Source organism: Aulonocara sp. 'chitande type north' Nkhata Bay, linkage group LG4 (assembly GCF_057382095.1).
Source record: "Aulonocara sp. 'chitande type north' Nkhata Bay isolate Kocher_YH1m ecotype deep benthic linkage group LG4, A_spYH_male_GT1.1, whole genome shotgun sequence".
Taxonomy (NCBI): domain Eukaryota; kingdom Metazoa; phylum Chordata; class Actinopteri; order Cichliformes; family Cichlidae; genus Aulonocara; species Aulonocara sp. 'chitande type north' Nkhata Bay.
In genome coordinates this window covers 31,691,204-31,712,411 of record NC_141347.1, presented here as the reverse complement: position 1 = coordinate 31,712,411, position 21,208 = coordinate 31,691,204, and the positions used below count along the sequence as shown (strand labels likewise).

Sequence of the window (21,208 nt, the reverse complement as noted above, 5' to 3'; positions counted from 1 at the left end):
TCCTGGAAGACTGGGTGAACACACAGAGAGCAGGTGGCCAAGGTGTATCCACTGTACAGATCCGACTGAAAGCCAATCACCCGCGAAATGAATATTGAAGATTTCAAAGCTGGGCCGTCATGGTGTTTCAGAGTTATGAGACGTAAAAACCTGTCCATCAGGGCACGGACCACTCTCGGTCAGCAACTCCCCCCTGACTATCAGGAAAAAGTTGAAAACTTCCACAAATTTGTTGAAACAAAGATACAAGAAAACTCCATCGAACCAGACGACATAATCAATATGGATGAAGTACCTTTAACGTTTGATCTGCCTCTGAACAGGACTGTTAACAAGACAGGTGCATCATCCGTGTTGTTGAAAACAACAGGCCATGAGAGGACGCACTTCACCTGCGTTCTGGCATGCACGACAACCGGACAAAAACTTCTACCAATGGTGATTTGCAGCCACTTGACATCAGTGTAAATCGGGCATTTAAAGCTGCACTATGGGTTGAGTGGGAGACTTGGATGACAAGCGGTGAAAAGTCATTCACAAAAACTGGCCGCATGCGAAAAGCATCCATTTCTGATGTCTGTAAGTGGATCCTAAAAGCGTGGAGTGCTGTGAAAGAATCCACCATCACCAACGGGTTCCGAAAGGCTGGACTGCTGCGCAATGAGAGCGGCGCACCTTCAGAGCCAACTTCACCGGAGGATGACAGTGAAACGGAGAACGAGACTGATGTGAAAAACAACAAAAACTCCCTGATAACGACTGTGTTTAGTCTGTTCCTTCCCATTCCATGCAAGGCCACCTGGGTTGGCTGGAAGACTGTTTACTTAGCCTGGCAGGGCAAAGGACACTGTCTCAGCTGAACTATGGACACGCACACACATACATATACACTGATAAGCACTCACTCATTCATCACCCTCCCTACCCTGGATCCAACGCCTCCTCCCATGCTTATCTCCCATCCGATGTGGACACCGGATCAGTTGGAGGCGCAATCGAAGATTGCAGCGGTCCCAGATCAGCTGTACACACTGGAATACTCTCCCATGTTGCTTGTCTGTGTTTATTGTGCTATGGTGTGTTGAAATCTGTGCATTCCTGTATTATCCTTTTGTGTTACACATTTCGATGTTTTTTTTCCCTTGCTACCTAGCCTGACCTGTCTCCCCAATGTGATGTTTGTGTATTGTATGTACGGTCGGCAAGATCTGTCATCTCGGTTGTGGGCAACTGCAACTGACAAATAAAGGCTATCTCATCTCATCTCATCTCATCTCATCGAGACAGATGTGATGAAGCCATTGTTCAGAAAGAATCTGTTCAGGTACATACATGTACATTTACAGTACAAAATCGTTCTGTACATGCAGTAAATATCTAATTTTTCAACATAGATATCTGCGGCTTATAGCTGGGTGCAGCTTTTATATCTTTTTTAAAAAATAAATAAAAAAAATAAAGCGGATGCGGCTTATATACAGGTGCGCTCTATTGTCCAGAAAATACGGGAGTTGCAGTAGGCTAACTTTAGTTTTTAAAAAAGAACTTACTTCCAGCTGAAAGCAGCTTGTTTGCTGCCAAACAGAGGGCCACTTTACACTGAAAAAAGTGATATTGTCTCCTTTTAAATATAGCATATTATATTTTGGTATATCTTTTCAATTCAAATGAGTAATTCCTGTCTACATATATAATTCGAGTAACTCCAGAATACATTCCCTGCGTTTTAATCCAATTAATTTTAGTTAATTAAATGTAGCTCAAAATGCTTAAGTATGTTTTTCATAGCCTCCTGCTGGGCCATTTTGCGCATGCGCTAGGACAGGCCACCATTTTGCGCGCGGACTGAAGAAGCGGACTCTGTGTGCTGCAAGCGGGCTCAAGTTAATCGCACAACTTCATATAAAGGTGGTCTAGCTTCGGTAAGTAAACCTTTTACGGTCGTTTTTGTTTTATTTTTTTACCTCAGTCAAAGCATGTTGACTCTTTAAGACGTGTGCACATGGAGAAAGAAGTCTAAGTAGTTGTACACCTCTGAACTTTGTCATGAATTTGACTTAAGCTAGCTATGTGCTCTATTAGCTACTGCTCTATTAAAAGAGTAATTGTATTGATGCGTTAAAATGTCATATGTTTTTAGCTTAGTTCTTGTGGCACACTTTGTACTAACAAATTATGGAACGAGGCAATTTCTCTGTAGTTAGCTGTAAAGTTCACTGTACAGTCGCCTGCAGTTTTAAGTGGAGAAATCGTCCCTCCCGCCACAACATTGGCATTAAGGAATAGTCGGGCGGGGGAGGGGGCTTCTGAACGCACCTGCACAGTCAGGGGTGCAGTAGGAAATAAGTAGGATTGGCGTTGCACAACGTCTTTTGTGCAGAAAAAAATAATGGTTGTAAACTGTGGAGGAGAATAACTCAGTGGTTGCCAAAAATGTGAGATCAAAAGGCACTGAGAGTGATGTTTGTCAGAACTGAAATTAACTCAGAAAAGAAGTTGCTTCACTTGATAGAGCTGTTGAGTGCAAGACCTGTCAGCGGTCTGGTTTAGCATTTAAAGCCTCGCTACGTGCTTCCAAACCGCTGCATTTAATCTCAGAGAAAACTAACACAGAGAAGTAAAGCAAGTGTGTAAGTTCATCTCTTTATGTTTGCATAGTATTTCCATGTTGAGCTTAACAACCGATGTATGGAGCCACAGCTGGACTGGCTGTCGGAGTTTTGTATTGAGGGGGAAAGGAAGCGATTTGTTTTATACTTCAGCTAGAATGAAAAAAGACACAAAGCTGGAGTTATTCGGTGTCTTCATGCTGAACAGCTAAAACTTCTTCCCTCATTCTCCCCCCTCCCTCTCCTGTTGCTACTTCAATCATGAAACTGATCGATTATCAGGTGATCGGCTTTTCTGTCGCTAGTCTCTCTCATTTGTTAGTCACCCAGTTTGCGCTAGAAAGAGGAAAACGGCAGATAAACAACAGCAGCACGTTTAAGCTTGATAAGCTGTTGCTAGAATTTTTTTAATAATACTTCTAGTATCCGCTTATGTTTTCTGGAGCCACAGCCGTAATAGCTGCTGGTCATGATAGTTTGGATATGTGGTGAGAAGGAAACATGAAGGTGAAACCAGGAGAAGTTTTTACTGAATCATTAGAGCTGAACAGGTAATGAAGAAACAGGTTTACATTTTAGGTCACATGAATGAGTTGAAGGGAAGTTATGAACTGTTTCTGAGAGACAAATAACTCCAGGATCCTTTTTTAGGTAGCTGACAGCTGGTAACTGTGCAGGGGCGGATCTAGCAAAGTTTTGCCAGGGGCCAGGTAGGGCATTAACAGGGAAAGGGAGACACAAAGACATAATTTTCTTTCTTATTCTCATTTAAAATGTCTAGCTTTTAATAAATAATTATTCTAAATCTTACTACCAAAGTGGTGATCTGGTTAAATGTATAGAGATCCATTATTGTATGTAGTAAATATTAAGTCTAATATATGCCCTAGTAATAGTAGTACATATAGCACTTTTTCCTTTGGGAAGGTACGCTGTCTGCGCTGTCTGCAACTGTATTGAAGAAAAATGTTGAATCAAATTATTATAGAAAAATAATTGATTTCTGTGCATTAAAGTAGATTACGTCAATTAAGCATTATCAGGCGGAGGGTGCGGGGTGGTTTCCTAATATTTTTGCTGGGAGTTGGCAGTCCTATTAGTTTAATATTTCTATGTACTGTTTAGAATACCTGAATAAGGAGGATGGTGTAAGTTTTTTAGGTTGATCAGTATTGCTGAAGTATAAAATATTTTGGGTGCAGTGTATTTTTTGCATACAGGTATAACAGAATAGCTTTAATGTTTTGTTTTTAAAACTGAGTATGAACTTATACAAAATGCAGCAAAATATTTATAAAAACAGTTTTATTTATTATAAAATACACTATATCGGATTCATATCGGCATCGGCAGATAATCAAATTTATGATATCGGTATCGGACATAAAAAAGTGGTATCGTGCCATCTGTAGTTTGCACAGAGGCACAAGTAAGATTTGTTTTGTTACAAGGGAGTATCATGAAGTAATGCACTAATGGCTTGGAAACGGTAATTGTTTGTCTTTCTAAAGTTTTTTTTTTTTTTATTTGTCTTCCTTTTCTGGCAGATTTTCTTCCCCTTATGTGTTACTGTTTATTCAAGAAGATGGTGTTATTTTGGTAAGTACATGCAAATTCCTTACATATTTATCACAACAGTATTTGTCACAGTATTGCAGGGACAAGTTTATCTATCTCATCTTAAGGGTTCTTGTGATTATTAATATTGATATTAATTAATATCAATTAATATATATGATTAAATTTCTTTTATCCAGGACAAAAGAAAAAAAAAACTTGCGAAAGTGAAATGAAAAACAGGAATTTAGTTCTTGTGAGTTAAGAGGATGCAGAGCATAGGGTTAGATGGATGTGGATCATTCACTGTGGTGATCCCTGAAGGAAACAGCCAAGAGAAAAAGGATCAGATTGCAAAAAAAAATGTGGTTTGTTTGCATACATGAGTCTTTACGGTACCCACAGGACTCCTGAAGTATAAGTACTCTGAAGTTTGCAGAGCAATTTCAGAGATGTTTGGGGCTTACATGGCAAGCATGTTTTTAGTTGCACATCTAAATTTTCTCTGCTCTCTGTTGCTGATGGCAGAGTTCTGCCCCGCTGACCTCACAGGTGAGACACTCCCACCAGTGGACAAAGAGCACAGGAAAATGTGTTGCCAACCACCTGAAACAGACAAATATCTGCTTTTTAAAACCCTTTAAACCCGTTAAATGGACTGATGCCATTCATTTCTTCTTTGATTAACAGTAGTAACATCCTTCATGCACTGTATACTAACCCATATGATAATCATGCTTTATGAAGTGATGGCAATTGCATTGTAGCATTTAATGAAGAAATAACAAAATAATCATACCAATGATTAAGCACCAGTCTTCTTTTTTTCTCTGTGTGTGTGTGTGTGTGTGTGTGTGTGTGTGTGTGTGTGTGTGTGTGTGTGTGTGAGAGAGAGATACAGGTAAATGCTGAATTCCAGTGTATTACAACACTTCAACTGGAGATGACCTTCGCGGCACAGTTAGACAGAATTACACCTCAGTTGATGACAGTTTTCCAGAAGAAGGGCGGTGTTTCTGGGCAGAAACTTGCCCACCACTTGCAGATCATGCAAGAGGTAAATCTGAATATTGCAAATTCTATTTGGATTTCTTTTGTCTTAAGTGGCAGGTCACTGGTGAGTCCAATAAGCCGTTTTAGGTGACCAGCCAAGCAATCTAAATTTTGAAATTTCATATATAAATTTTATTTACTATGTTTGAACTGACATATGATAAAATTTACTTATTGCGAATGTCAGACATTGTTCTTTTTTCCAAATTGGTTTAATCAGCAACTCTCTTTAAACAGGCTGAAAGTGATGTTAAAGTGAAAAGGGAAGCAGTTCTCAGGGCACTTTTCCTCTACCTTCGGGAGTTCTTTGTAAGTCATTGTAAGCAAGTCATCTATACACACACTTTTTAGATAGATATCTGTGTGTGTGTGTATTACACACATACACACACACACACAAACGACTAGATTGGAATTTAATTGTAGAGTTAATTGTTTTTTCTTTTACCTTTTTATTAAATGTTTAGGACATTGAAGGAGATGATATCCAGAGAGACCTGAAGAAGCACACCATGGGCATTTATGTCATCAACAGGGAGGATGGACAAAATGGACATTATGATGACATTGGAATATTTGTTGAAGGGGAGATAGTCATGGACAACATTGGATCTCTGGCCCAAGCTTGTGCATTGATGCTTGGAGTAATCTATGCACTAAACCTAGCCTTCCTCAAGGAATTGAAGGACTATTATGAATTCATTTAGAAAGTGTTGATGGGATTCGATGGTGAAAAGCTCTCCCCCAAAGTCTTTGGGCTGAAGAACAAAATTGCTACTGGATAGGAAGATTTCTAAAATAACACATCAAGAGAATGCTGTTATGTAAATTACCAATGACTGGTGCTCTTGTGAATAGGAGTGAAACTCTTGTACAACCATCATTTGTTCTGTGTTATGTTTCGATTGAACATTTTAACTTTCAATAATGAATGTTTCACGTGTGGTACATTTGAGTAGCTTGAAGAGCAACTTTGTAATTATTCAGTTATAGCTGCTGCCCTGCGTATAATCAGTGTTAACTCAACCGGATAAAAAAACAAAAAAAACCATTCATGATTACCACACTGCAGCACACTGGTAACACTTTAAAGACTATTAATTGTTTTGAAGCGAGTATGTTAGGTCAGAAAATATGTAAAACATTCAGAATCTTCAAGGAAGGACTAGAATGGAAAGACAGTGGTCAATAAGCAGTAAGGAAAACACAAGTTTAATTTTAAGTCTAATTACCTTATTAAAATGCAATTTCTAAATATGGATCGCAGAACAGCAAGTCTGAAACTGGTTAGTTTGTGGATGCATCAGTTTCTAATTGTGATACTTTATACTGCTGGTAGTGTTTTATTCTTTTATGTAAGGAGTTTTTTTTTTTTTTCTTTTATAGAGGAAGAGAAACATTGGTTAACATTTCTCTTGTCTGTTGTTTCTGTTTTGTTTGAATACAGCTTTTTAAAGCTACTAGTTCATAGGCAAAAGTTTTGTAATTTGTATTATACAAATTGCAGCAATTTCCCTTAGAGATGTGGATTCTTATTCTGTTTGCAACAAATTTTGCATTAATAAATGATGTGAAAGAATGTTGTAGTTTTCATTATTGACGTTTTTAAAAACTACAAATCAGGGTAAGCAATATTTTTTAAGTAAACTTAACTTAATTGAAATAGAGAGAAATTAACAATTTGATTGATTTGAATATAAGTTTGGGACATAAGTGTAAAGGAAACAAATTATTCTGGTACATTTAACACGACCTTAGTTGGACTTACTAATAATATTTGACTAAGACGTATCCACAACAGTTAAGTTAAAGTAGCTTAAAAATATATGTTGGTTTTACTCGCTTAAATTAAATTCAGTGTACTTAAAAAATATTTCTGGATTCAAACAAATTTATTTCGTGCAACCACTTGTCATAAAAAAATTGTAGTCTTCAAGTAGAAAAAAAAGACATCTAAAGACTTCTTCTAAAACTTAGAACAAGACTAAAACAACACACTTTGCACAAGGCAAAGCAAAGATTTTAACTTATAAGGAGAAGAAGAGCAATGCTTACATGCCAGCAATACTGACTGCATCCTCTGAGGGTTTGACGGATTTAATTTTAGCAAAGTTCATTAACGTTAGTCAGTTTTAACTAGAATTGTTATTTTCTAGCAAGCACACCCTTTTTTTTCACGGTTGGATAAAAGCCACGTTCACCACTGAGTGCCTTTGGCTGATGGGGAGATGGATCACTTCACTTTTGTTGATACCAGTTTTATTATCTTGAAAGCCTGTAGTGGATAGCCTCATTTTAATGTACAAGGCAGTATTTAATTAAATGAGGGGAAAAATAAAAAGGGGGGTTAATTGAACCGTTAGTCATTTGATGTTAGCTTAATGTTCTTTGTGCTTGACTGACTTGTGCAGTCTTTCACAAAATGCTTCCTTTTTCAAAAGTAATATATTCAGATTTTCACCTCTTAACATACAGTTCTTTCTTCTCCATATTTAATAAATCACACTAGAAGTATCACATTTAGGCACGTGCACAGGTACCCCAGGTAGTGCTCAATCACCTGCTCTTACTTGGTATTGTGCCCTCTTAGCGAACATTTTTGTCTTCAGTTTATGCTAGTTAAAGATTTTAATTTTGGCCCTTGGCATCATTTTCTATTTAAAAGCATGTAATAATTATCCATTGTATTTTTTATAATTCTGCCCTTGTCCTGGTCCCTCCTACTACATTCCTGTTGCCATTAGAGGACCCCAAGGAGCAGTATGCCATCACTGACCTGCCTTTATAGTAATTGGTGGCAGTCAGGTAATAATAATAATTGCCCTGGTCTTGTCCTTTGTGAAACTAAAATACTACTTATAACTATTTATGTTATCATACTTAAAAAAATGCAGTACTGACATCAAGTATAAGCAATATTAGTCACCATTAAGTAAGAAAGTAAGAAAACTAGATTTCAAATGTACAAGTAAACTCCATTAGACTCTTTGTCTGACACCAGAAAGAACAATGTAATTGTTAGTCAATGCAAATATTCAGATGCCAGAAACTGGAGGCAAAGATATCAACTTACTGAATTTCTGGGAATTTTAATAGAACTTTTCATCTTTTTCATTGCTAATGGATGTAGATGAAAACATCTTTTGGATTTTTATGAACTCGCAAGCATGCACTGTGTCTGATGAAAAGACAACGTACACATCTGGTCACCGTGCGTGCACAAATAAATTACCTGATTTGTGCTGTGGGCACGCCACAGAAAAACAGCTTTCTCTCTGAGTGGACTGTTCAGCAACACAAGCAAGAATACATTAAAACCTGTGAGACATGAACAAGCAGCACGACGTGTGTGAGTCTGAACTGCTGCACAGTAAAAACAAAAAACAACAAAAATGGTCAAAGATGAAGAAGTCAGTTTGTGCATGAATTCCAGACTGGTTTGGGTAATTGGTCCAGCAGCTGACTGAAACATTACAAGCATTCACAGACAAGGAACAAGTGCAAAAATACAAGTTCAGCTTGAAGTATAAGTCACTTATTTATCTAGCCTATATACATTTTTTTATTTAAAGCTAGACATTTTAAATGAGAATAAGAAAGAAAAGTATTTCTTTGTGCCCCCTTTTCCCTGTTAATGCCCTATTGGCCCCCCTAGCTAAACTTTGCTAGTTCCGCCCCTGCACAGTTACCAGCCGTCAGCTATGTAGAAAAAGATCCTGGTGTAGAAACTAATATTAAATAAATTCTAACAACAGATTATCAAGCTTAAACGCGCTGGTGTTGTTTAGCTGCTGGTTTCCTCTTTCTGGTGCAAAGTGGGCCAAAAACAAACAAGAGAGACGGCCTAGCGACAGAAAAGCCGATCAGCTGATCATTAAGCAGTTTCATGATTGAAGTAGCAACAGGAGAGGGAGGGAGAGAGAAGAGGCAGTCGCTCCATATATCGGTTGTTAAGCTTAACGTGGGAATGCTTTACAAACATTCAGAGATTAACTTACACACTTGCTTTACTTCTCTGGGATAACTTTCTTGGAGATGAAATTTGGTAGCGAGGCTCCAAATATTCAACAAGACCACCGACAGGTCTCACACGCCACAGCCGCTCTATCACGTGACGCGTACTGCTCCGAAGTGCTAAGGTTATGAGCCGAGTTACGCCATGTCACAAGTTTTGTGAGGTGCTTTCCTGATATTTAATGGATCGGATTACATTTTTTATTACTCTCCGATATCTGATCCAGTAATTTAGGTCAGTATCGGACAGATACCGACAGATCAGATCGGTCCATCTCTAGTTTTATTACAGATCAGTATTGATTTCAGTTTGCCAATTTGCAGCACAGTGCCAAGAAAGGACAAGTTGATTCCTATTCTTATTATAAATTTAGAAAAAAAATAGGAAAGCACCATTGTCTCTATATAAACTGATTGAAATCTTGATTATTAATGTGTTGATGTTTTTAATCTGTTAGACTTTCTGTTAGAGTTTTGTAAGTAAATAAAAGGTGTGCTATGATATCAGTTTTGTCCAAATTAATGGTAAGATTGTCATCTCTCAGCTTTGCTGTCATTGCAGCGTATAATGAGCTTCAGAGGACAGCTTGTGCTGCAGATTGTTTCTCCTTTCCCATGTGTTGAAATTCCTGTTGTCACAGGTTAAAAACAAGTTCTCCTCTGTAATGACAGTACTACCAGCTGTTTAATCTGAATTGTCCTCTAGCGGCTGGACAATCCCCCAAAGTAGCTTATATTTATGCAATTCACTTCACATTTATTCACACTTAGCAGAAAGTTGGTTTAATTATAACCATAAGTAGTGTGTGAATGTGTGTGTGAATGGGTGGATGACTGGATATGTAAAGCGCTTTGGGGTCCTTAGGGACTAGTAAAGCGCTATATAAATACAGGCCATTTACCATTTACCATAAGTAGATTAACTTTTAAGATACGTGATAAACATATGCCCGCACTCTGCAGAATAAGTACACAAATCACTTGTTTATGCTCTGATAGTTGCTCAGTCTTCTGGTACATACAAGGTACCTCTCAGTGGAGTCAACTAATTGATTTTTCCCCCATTAAGCCCTCTGCGAGGACCAGCTGCAGGGTTTAAGAATTAACACACATCCAGGTGAAAGAGGAGTCACAACCTGCATGCTGTTCTTCCTTATTCAGTTTGTACTATATTTTGCATGAATAACTTGCTTTGCATGCAGTGTTCTAGGATAAGGAGACGCAAAACAGATGCAAGAAGTGAGATTAACTTAATTTTAGAGGAAAATTTTGTTGTTAATCACTTAACAAAATGCAATTTAAATGCAATGCACAGTTAAATATTCCTGTTGTAACGTCCTGTTTTAACGTCTATATCAGCAGTAACAGATTTGTCTTAACTATTAAGTGAAATTCTTCATGTGTTATTTAGCCTGGTTTCAAATGGGCTGGTTTAGTGTTTGTTGGGAATATCTGCAGGTTGTTCAGGATGCTGGTGCAAGGCTTCTGACTAAGTAAGTACTCAGATGTCAGGCTGTTGCTGACCCAGCTGCATTGGCTCCACATCTACTCCAGAGTCTGTTTTAAGATTCTGGTTTTGACTCTTAGATCTCTGCATGGACTGGCACTAGCATACATCAGAGAACTTTTATATCCATACATCCTCAAGAGTTCCCCGGGGTCATGTGATTGGCCTGCTGGCTATACTGCATAGAAGGCTGAAAACTAAAGGAGACAGAGCTCTTGCAATAGTGACCCCCAGACTCTGGTACTCTCTCCCTCTGAGCATGAGATCTGTGGTTGCTGTGGGGCACACAGCTAAAACCAAAATTTTTTTAATTTTTATGTTTTAGCAATTTGTTGTGAAGCACTTTAAACTTTTTCTTGAAAGATGCTGTGCAATTACATTTTACTCACTTTATTAGCTTTAATTGACATGTGCTGCTGCCACCTTTGCCCCAATATAGCTGGTATTCTTAAATTGCAGTCAAGAATGTTTTCATGACATGACCTTCACGCTCATTCATTGATTACATGTATGTAATCCGCAGACAGGCAAAGCTCAACAGAAAAGGTATGACGAAAAGACAGCAACCCCAGTTGTTTAAAATCGAGCACATTTTCCAAAATGCATTGTCATCATTATCACCCTATGAAATTTGCTATGACTTATATAAACTGAAACCGCAGTCACGTTCAAAACTTAATGTCCTGGATCTTCCATTGCTCAGATGCCACGTTGCAGGAAAACTTGTGTTCACTCTTGGAGCCAAAAACAAAACATTTGGCGTGCTTTGCTCATAGCTGATACATTCTGCAGTTAACAGAAGCTGCTCTAGCAAAGAAATAAATCTGGTGGACTGCGAGGCAGCTGCTCATTTGGAACTTAAGAGGGCGGATATGTTCACCCGCCAGGGCGTAGTGCTTATCCGACTGACATCACCATGGACTGAATGGCTTATTCTGACACAGTCTTTTTGATATATGAAGAAAGAGGAAAAATCAGCAGATGGCTTTTGCTCATTTTGTTGCCCTGTACAAGCACTGGCCCCCCTTAAAACAATAATTAAGTGGAATTTGCATATTGTGTCCTTCCTGCTGAAATTATGGTCATGCATTAAAGCTTCAAAAGTTATTATTTCAGCTATTGCAGACTTCACTTTTAGTTGTGATGACTGAAGACTTGAGGGTGGATTTGGAGGGTGGAGCCTTTTGAAAAGCTTATGACAGCTGGAATGGGACAAACACGTTTTCACAGTCTAAGGAGTCTGGAAAGCATTGTACATGGTGGCCTTTGGCTGTTTATTCAGTTGTATGTGGCATTTTTACATCTAAAAGTGTGCAAGTTTGCTGATGTGTGAAGCATGGATGTGTGAAGCATGGTTAGACACCAGGGACAATGGCAGAGGAAACAGTATCGACTCAAGCAGCTTTAGTCTTTGAGGTGCCAGAAAGTGTTGTTATTTGAAGTCGCAACAGTGCCATAAATGACAGAACTAAGTTGGAGCCAAGATGCACACAAGTCGCTGCATAGGCCTTGGTACACTTTCAGGACTTGAATCGTGGGAACAAACTTCCCGAGTGTCACTACCTGCTGCGCATTTGCACTGGGGCTCCAAATGATAACACCCAGCCCTGACATAAAATTCCCTACACTGAGTCACTCATCAATTATACATGAGTCACTTTTGTGCTGTCTGAATGGAACATCTTCTTTCTTGGCTGTTTAATTCATTAAAACGAATGTGCAGCTCTGCAGAAACCATCTCTGCTTGACAGTTTGGGAATGCTAATTTCAGTTTGTTTATTCAACAGTGGAATAAATGATTAATAAGTTTTGTTTTGAGTTTTTTTTTCCCTTATACTGGTTTGAATATAATGACCTAATTTTACATAGTGTGACAGTAAAAGCACAGCCGAGAAACACGCTATGGATACATCTCAGGAGGTTATCTTTCTTACTAGACTTGTCCCTTTTATTTCAAACCGATGTCTATGACATTAGCAGATATTTGAAGCGAGGAACGAGTCTACTGACAGGCTGAGAGGCTGCTGTTTTTGAATTCAGTGCTATATTCAGCACACCTTACTCAGTGATGAAATAATCAGGGGTGCTTGTCACTCACTGTTAGCCTTTCATACTGGAAGCTCTACAACACCAGTAGGGGGAGGACAATCATGCACAGTTTTGACGCTCATTAGATTTGATGGCTCTTTGAAAATGTTGTTACTCATTGTGTGTTAGTGTGCTATTTGGAGGGTTTATTTTCACCTGAAAATGTCCAGAACCCTCCAGAGTCCGTGACGCACTGAGCAGAAGTGATGTGTGTCATGAAAAGACTTGCTATTACTCTTCATTGCAAAACATAGTTATGCGATACATGGATGTGCTGCACACATGGTTTAAAGTTCAGATCTAGAGGAAGCTCTACAGCTTTAGGGTCATGACGAGTTGCCCTAACCCCTACAGTAAATGAATTTTATTTGATTTCACTATGAGGATCTCACAATACTGTGCCTTCATAAAATCCCAATCAAGTCTATTGCTCTGCATGGTGGAGCTACATTGTTCTCCAAAACACAAACTAAGCTAGGGCTGTGCGATATGACCAAAATCTCATATCCCGATATAAGACATCTATCGTCCCGATAACGATATAAATCACAAAAATGTAACATTTTCTGTATATTCTGTGAATCTCGGGTAGCTCGATTTGGGTGACGTGTTTCCAGCTGGGCGTCGTGTACCTGGAGTCGAGTGTTTTAACCGATGCGTGAAACGATACATTTTTAGACATTTTTGTAACGGCTGCCGTTTTCTTTGTGAGTATTTATTACACGGCGTGCTGCGGGGGAAAGCCTGTTCTAACGTTTGAGTCTAAGGTTTATTTTTTAGCACCTGGCGGCTCTTTTTTACTTCTCATCCGTAAATAATCAGCTCTTTCACGTGATTCAGTTTATTTTGAAAAGTCTCAACAGGATCTTGAGCTTTATTGTGAAAGGTTTATGTAGAACATAAACAAGCGGACGCACGATGGTGTTACCGTCGTTGTTACTAACGGGCGCTTGTCCGTCCGTAGTGTGGTTATATTAAATATAAGAGAAAGAGAGAATTTTAAGAAATTAATATAGCCACTACAGTGACCATCAAAACGATGAAAAAATATTGCCGTAAACAGTTTATTTTGCGACACCACAAAACAAACGATAGCGGAAAATGAAACAATAGACGTTTTTATATCGTCATCCGATATATATCGTTATATTGAACAGCCCTAAACTAACACATCACTTGTGACTTTATTACCATGAACATGGTCACTGTGATGTTTTTATCTCAATCCCAGACACACTGTCCTGCTATTGGAAATATTCACTGTTTTGCTAAATGTATATTATTAAATGTGCAGTCCTGTGAGTCAAATAAAATATTTACTTTTGTTGGAATAACCTTTTTTTTTTTCCCCAATGCATCAAATTGGGCAGGGACATTGACAAAATGCATAGTTTGGCTTACTTACTTTTAGGGCTTGGGTATTAGCTGAAGCCCAAATGGCTGTCTGTGTTTAGTTTAAATTACAGTTGGTTTAGGTAGAGTACATAAGGTTTAAATTGCAGTATTTGAAACTGAGCCTTTCTCAAAGACATCACTGCATTTTACAAACTTTCCTGACAAGATATGTTTAATGTGTTCAAAGCACATTATATTAACGTCAGGTTTAGGAAAGCTGTTTAGTACTTTCCTTAAATAAGCTTCTGTGCACAACCCAAAGACTGAATGTCAAGCTGCAACAGTTCTGCTGATAAATCCCACTGCTTCCATTTATCTCAAGTCTGGATATACGCCTCTATAAATAACTCTCAAGCTGATTTTGTGTTTACAACCTGTAATCCTGTGAACACTAAGTACCTGTGGGTTAATGTAGAAGCCGTAAATCTTTCACAGAGACGAATCAATGAGTGCAATGCAGAGGATTCTGCAGTATAAGAAAGTATTGAGTGCAAAGACTTTTGCCTTTTTTGTGCCTAATTATAATCAGAGTTAGAGGTGGACTGGAGCTGTTCCCAGCATGCACAGGATCAAGATAATTTATGGCATCAATGAGGACCTTTCATACATATTTACTATGTAACTTTGATTTTTATTGGGGAAAGTTTCTCAGGGTGTCTTGAGGTTTTGTTTTTGGTGATAACAAAAACAAGACAAAAGATTACAGATTAGCAAAGACCTGTGTGATAGACAAAAAAAATCGCTAATAAATACTGCTGTGCAAAAATGACTTGATGCAAAAACACAGTGTTGTATATACACAGAGTGGCAACAGTCAAAATCCTTGACTGTTGCCACTCGGTTTTTGTGTTGTTATGTTCACTACCTTGCAATGCTGAGGAAAATGGTTGGGATGAAGCTATCAGACAAGACTTAATAGTTTGCCAAAGTAATCAGAAACATACACACACAGCTCTGTTTGCCTTTTACATTCTATTTGCTTCATTCTGTATAGACTCATCACAATTTTAAATGAGAATGTGGGCCCAAGAAAAATGAAGTGCCAATAACTCTAACAAATCTTTTCATTACATAATATTGCATTAAAGATTCTTATTGACTTTCAGTGTTGTTCTCTTTAACTCCTGAACACAATAGTTCCCTGACTTTAACCAGAATTAATACAACGGTTCCATGGTCTTTCTTTAAAGGTAATCCGGTTATCTGCTTTTAAGCTTACAGATTTATTAGACCTTGAAGGATTTACACTCACCAGCTATTTTATTGAACAGGTATACTGTAACTGCAAATATCTTAGCACTCAATCACATGGCAGTCACTAAATGCATTTACACATGTATATGTGGTCAAGATGACCTGCTAAAGTTCAAACCAAGCATCAGAATGGGGAAGAAAGGTGATTTAAGTCACTTTGAACATGGCATGGTTGTTGGTGAAAGATGGGTTGGTCTGCTGATTTAAATGGCTAAATTATCTCCTCAACATGTCTTGAAGTTTTCCAGAAGCCTGGTAGTGAACTAATCATTTGATTCAGGTGTGTTGACTGATGGGTTTGTAGCTTAAACCTATTCGCTGGAACGTTCAAGACAGTTCTACTACACAGCAAGAGCAAGACACGAGTAGGCAAAGTTCTTTATGTTTCTCGTGCACGGGAGAGAACTGGACAAATGCTTGACCGCAGTTGCTCTCGTCCGCTCCCCCATAACACTGCTCTTTTAGTTCAAGTTCAAGTTCAAGTTCAAATTTTATTCGCCACATGTAGTGGCAGGTTGCCCTGCAGTGGAATGAACCCGCCATGGGGATACAAGTCAGAGAACAGTTGCATTACAGAAAAACCACTGAAATGTACACTACAATGGGAAAGTACAACAGGAAAAAAAGATACCTCTACTCATGCTGGGCTATAGGAGGACAGCATGAGAACAGGAAGCAAAAAACTCGTCTGCACAGAAAGCACATAAATGTCCACAGTACAACATTATAGAGCACGTGATCAGCAACAGGGTTGGGTAGGGGATGAGGAATAATCCCAGGCAACACAGCAGCCATCCTGCCACTGCGCCGACTCTCCAGCGCGGGCCCAGACCCGCCTCGTGTTCCTAGGAGGCAACAAGCATCGAAGGCATTGGAAGGGGAGGGGAGGTGTGTGTGTGTGTGTGGGGGGGGGGTCAGAGTGTGACCCCATAAACGACTTCCCTAACCCTGCTGGTCTGGAAGTCCAGCAGTTCATCTAAACAAAAGGCACTTAGACTAAAACAGATATAGATATGTTTATCCTACCATAAATCAATAAGAGAAGGTACGACCTCTCCCATGCTCCCAGGATGTGGGTATGAATGCCAGAACACTCTGGAATGCACACAAAGCCTTTGCAGACTACTAAAGATCACACATCCTATCACTACACACTCGATTATACACCTCTAAGCATATATGGCTACATATTTCCCAATACAAATGACAATAATAAAATCTAAATCCAACATTGACCCAGGGTGATATCTAAAACCAGCAGGACACCGGCACTCGAGGCCTGGAGTTGCCTACCCCTGGGCTAGAGCAATAGACTACACCTGTTGCCACTCCTGGAGGCTTCCAATGCACCATGTGACAAATATCAAATCATCTCAAACTGGTGTGGTTAACGTGACAGCGAGGTCATTGTAATCAAATGGTCTCCATTGTACCAGATCTCAATCCAATATGGATGTGGTACAATGGGGAATATGATCCACGGATGTGCAGCTGACAAATCTGCTGCAAGTGTTTGATTCTGTCATGTTAATCTGGATTGAAATCTCTGAGGCATGTTTCCAGCGCCTTGTTGAATCTATTGTTGGATCTAATAAAGTGGCCTAAAAGTGCATTTTTAAGCAACAGGTAATTGTTTTGGGAACAAAAAAAAAATTAGTGTTCTTTCATTCATGGAAATTAACAGTTTCCACCACCAGAATACTTTTATTCAATCAAAACCATATAAAAACGCTTTTCTTCTATTTAGTTGCACTTTCTGCCTGGATGAGTCATTTTTAGACACAGCAGGGGGGATCTGTGCCAGGGTATGTTGCCAGCCCGTGACTGTAACTGAAAAAAATCTATTAAATATAATGAATTTTGTTGGAGAAAAAAACAGTATTAGTACAGATCATACAAAGTCTATCCTCAAAGTGCCTCTACCTTTTAGTTCTTCCATTGTAAAAGAAATGGTGCACTTACAGAACACTTAGTTTGTGCACTTTTGACACACAGAAAAAGCGTCCCATTGGGGCAGTTTTCTTGACTGTGAGTGAGAGAGAATCTTTCCTCACATTTCAACACAAAGTTCATCCTTCACCAATTCCTTTGTACAAGTTTTAAAATCCAGCCAGTTGTTTTTGTCCCAGCAGTGAAATAATCCCTGCATTCCGATTGGTTAAGTTAGTTTGCCAGAATTTAAAAATAAATAAGTAGATAAATCGTCCTCACAATTGGGGAATCTAAGAAGTAGTAAGGGATAAAAGTTTCTGTTCAATTTCCTCTATAATTTATCTTAGGGTTATGCATTTTTCAGTAAGTCCTGCTAAAGTGTATATGTGTTAGAAATGGTGGATGAGCTCTGTGTGCAAAATAAATACATTTTCTCTTTAATCATTTGTTTTGCATTTCTTAAAGAAAAGAAAAGAAAAGTATTTCATTAACAGGCCAATGTCATCTCTATTTTAAATTAAGCACAATTTTTGTGTTATTCTTTGTCTAAATCTGGTAATTTCAGTGTTGTAGACCTGTTAATATAATTAGATTTAATTAGCTCCCATACCAACGCTACCTTAGATCTTGTATCTTTTAAATCTTTTAGGATGTCAACCTTTTAAAGAACCGGGTTCGTCATTTTGCTGAAAGCTTTTATGAACATTGCTGGTGTAGTATGTATCAGTTCCCAGATGGGTGAACATTTTTAATTAATTCTTATCTCTAAATTAATTAGACTGTCCAAGGAGAAATGAGAAATCAATGGGGTTAGGTGGGGGTTAGGTCTAAAGAGAGTTTATTCCCTGTTTCCTCTGCAGTGTATTAGTGGGCTGGAGTCTACACTGACAGCTCTACATAATGAGGGCAGGCGGGGGTGTTTACTTCACTCCAGCCCCAAGGCTTTCATCCACTGTCAGGTCAGTGGCCATCATGTTAGCCAGCATGAATACCCAGACCATAGCACTGTGGTGTTTGCTGGATTATTTATTTTATTTATTTTTTTAGCCAGATGTCAAAGTCGCTGCACAGAACTGTTGAGACATAGCTGTTACTTTACATGGGTTCATTCGCTGCTTAGGGCCTGCCATCAATCATACACACAACACGAGGCCTGACCAAATCTGAATACCAAGGAGAGAAAATAAATTGTAAAATGATCATGAATCTAACTGAAGTGAATAGGGGAGAATAATCCCAGACTATTTTATATAATTAATTCCTGATTTAGGGCTATTTTATTGATTCAATGAGGCACAACCAGAGTGGAGAGCTCAGTCTTTGTGTCTTGCATCCTCCTTTCCCCCCCCCCAGTTCCCTTTCCTTCATTTCTGTGAAAGAGTTTTGGGGTTCTGCCAAGCTGACACAGTTTATTCCGGTCTGAGTCATAAAGACAGTGGACATTTTCCTGCCAGTTTTCAGCAAAAGCATGGCACCCTAGGCGAAATTACTCAGAAAGACCCACTGAAATCAATAGGATCTTGCACCCTTGCTTAAATGATAAACTAAACTGGCCTCCTGCTATTTCTCTAAATAAACAGATGCTCTTTGTCCACTTTAGATACATTTAGATACATATAAAAGTGACAAATATATATATATATATATATATATATATATATATTCCTAATTCAACATACAGTAGCCTCTGCAGAACACATACTTGTCTGCTGTTTGCCATGCATTTAAACATGTTTGGGGATTTTGTTTATTTCCATTATTCTCTTCAACACAAGGAAAATCTATTAAATGTTGTCTGTGAAGGTTCTCAGTCATCCAGGTCGTCGTAGTCTAAGGAGCTTGGAAAGAAAAGCCTCAGTAAATCACATGATAGGGTTGGGCTAGTTTTCACAATGGGTCCGTCCGAAACCTTGGCTGATTGTGACCCACGACTGTTTTCACACCTTGGCTCGAGTGATTAGGTAGAGGATCCATAGGGGGTCCATGACCCTCTTGGGGACACTCCCATAGGGCTTAAATCTGGGACTCTCCACCATTTGACTCTAGAACTGAAGAAGCTTCTCGGATAAGAGGTGAAACGTCTTCAAGGAAATGTGTCTGTGGAGGTTCTCAGTCATCCAGGTCATCGTAGTCTTCAAGCAACTTAAAGAAGTCCAAACATGTTTCTTTCCAAGTTCCTTAGACTCTATTAAATGTTTTCTTTTTTTGTTTTTTTTTTTTATACAAGAGCTACACTCTATTTAACATTACAGGCCTATAAAGCTACAGCCATTAACCTTGACTTTGCTTACAAGAAAGTATCTTCTGCTGCAAAGCTTTGCTTGGACGAAGACTTTTTGAAGGTTATACATGATTTTAGTAAAACATGTTGTACCCATATTGCACATCTGCTACTGTCAAATATGTACACAGCCATTTACCTGCAACTGAAACACTATTAACATGATATCTTAGAGCAACTATTTTGTTTATTTAGCGCCATATAGTATTTTTAGGTGGAATTTGAGAGTGGGAGACAGAAACCATCAACACTTACATTCATACCCATGGCCAATTTAGAATCATCCATTAAGATAATATGCATACCTTTAGCCTGTGGGAGGAACCACATGCAGACACAGGGACAACATGCAAACTCCACACGGTGAGGGCTTAGCTGGTCTGCACCACCATGCTGCCCAGAAATTGTATTATCCAACTATTTGACTGTTTTTAAGAGGACAACTTTATAGCACCTTAAATTTAAGGTTGCTGTTGTGGAGGCCGTTTTGTTTTTTAGCATTTCTGTTATTTTGGACTAAACTTTCTCGTGTGACTTGCCGTCGCTCCTGGCTATATTATAATTTGCAATAAAGATGTCAGGAGACATTTGTTGATAGAAAAAACATGTAATAAGAGAAATGCAAAAGTATGATTATGAAAAAAGTAAGCCCAGCTTTTTTACCCAGGGGACCCAGGGATAAGATCCCACTGGCTTGGTGTGACTGGAGGGCGACGCTTGTAGATCTGTGCTGTGTTTCAACTGTTAAATGTTAATAATTTCTATACTTGGGTAAGACATCAAAACATGTATATAGCCCTGAAGAGCAGCAGAAATTTAACCGTACAGAAGTATTGTTTGCCTCATCAGGATTGTGTGTGCGTGATCCAATTTGATTGCTTTCAATTTTAATTTGAATCATTGTGCTTTTATAACACAAGGAAACAACTGAATCACTACTAATTTGACTCCAGTGCTGCATGTATATTTGTGGCATCATTGTTAGAAAAACTCAACATAAACAAGATGACAGTTATATCTAATGAAATGACTGCAATATTTTTACATTAAAACCATCATTCATACTGACTGAAACAATTACTCCTGATCAGTTTCTATATCGATGTATTCGGGCTGCCACGATTACGTCGACTATCAAAATTGTCGACGACTAATTTGATAGTCGACGCGTCGTTTGAAGCTTTGTAAGATCCCAAAAGACGCAGGAATAAGTAGTAGGATTTAAGAGTGTAATAACGGACTGAAACAGAAGATGGCAGCACTGCATGTACAAGGATGCCAGCTGCCGTTAAACCCAGAAGAAGTAGAAGTAGCTCTGTCCCAGAATTCATAGCACGGCCCAGCTCAGTTTCCAACTGTCACTACCCGATCCGTACCGGAAACCCGATCGGTACCCCGCATGCGCGAAAGGTTTCTACTTCCGGTCGTAGCGTTTTACGATAGTTATGGGTCAGAGTATCTGTTAAGATGTTAAGAATAACAAGTATATCTTAAAATGTTTGCAATAATGAAGCATTT

At 38.7% G+C, this 21,208-nt stretch overlaps 2 protein-coding genes across 8 annotated transcripts in view; both read left to right on the top strand.

Annotated features, from left to right (window-relative positions):
* The window catches only part of asic2 (acid-sensing (proton-gated) ion channel 2), a 410,825-nt gene that overhangs the window by 199,859 nt on the left and 189,758 nt on the right, over positions 1–21,208 (top strand). The gene's annotated exons all lie outside the window — the stretch shown is intronic.
* Positions 1,629–6,798, top strand: LOC147333014 (uncharacterized). Of its 6 annotated transcripts, XM_086289914.1 has the most exons (6): positions 1,629–1,922; positions 3,261–3,319; positions 4,157–4,208; positions 5,068–5,223; positions 5,457–5,528; positions 5,687–6,798. In XM_086289914.1, exons 4-6 carry the CDS (start codon positions 5,110–5,112, stop codon positions 5,924–5,926), a joined length of 426 nt encoding a protein of 141 aa, XP_086146040.1. In that variant the 5' UTR covers positions 1,629–1,922; positions 3,261–3,319; positions 4,157–4,208; positions 5,068–5,109; the 3' UTR covers positions 5,927–6,798. The 6 variants fall into 6 exon arrangements, with proteins under 6 accessions (XP_086146040.1, XP_086146039.1, XP_086146037.1 ...); XM_086289913.1 differs by lacking the exon at positions 3,261–3,319 and having other exon boundaries at positions 1,631–1,922; XM_086289911.1 differs by having other exon boundaries at positions 1,638–1,922; positions 4,157–5,223.

What these genes read in the sequence shown, in the direction of transcription:
- LOC147333014 (XM_086289908.1), top strand. Translation starts at nt 3,111, where the DNA reads ATGAAGGTGAAACCAGGAGAAGTTTTTACTGAATCATTAGAGCTGAAC. An exon ending in AAGAAGATGGTGTTATTTTG is followed by an intron (nt 4,209 to 5,067) that starts GTAAGTACATGC and finishes AGAGAGATACAG; the next exon opens with GTAAATGCTGAATTCCAGTG. An exon ending in TCTACCTTCGGGAGTTCTTT is followed by an intron (nt 5,529 to 5,686) that starts GTAAGTCATTGT and finishes TTAAATGTTTAG; the next exon opens with GACATTGAAGGAGATGATAT.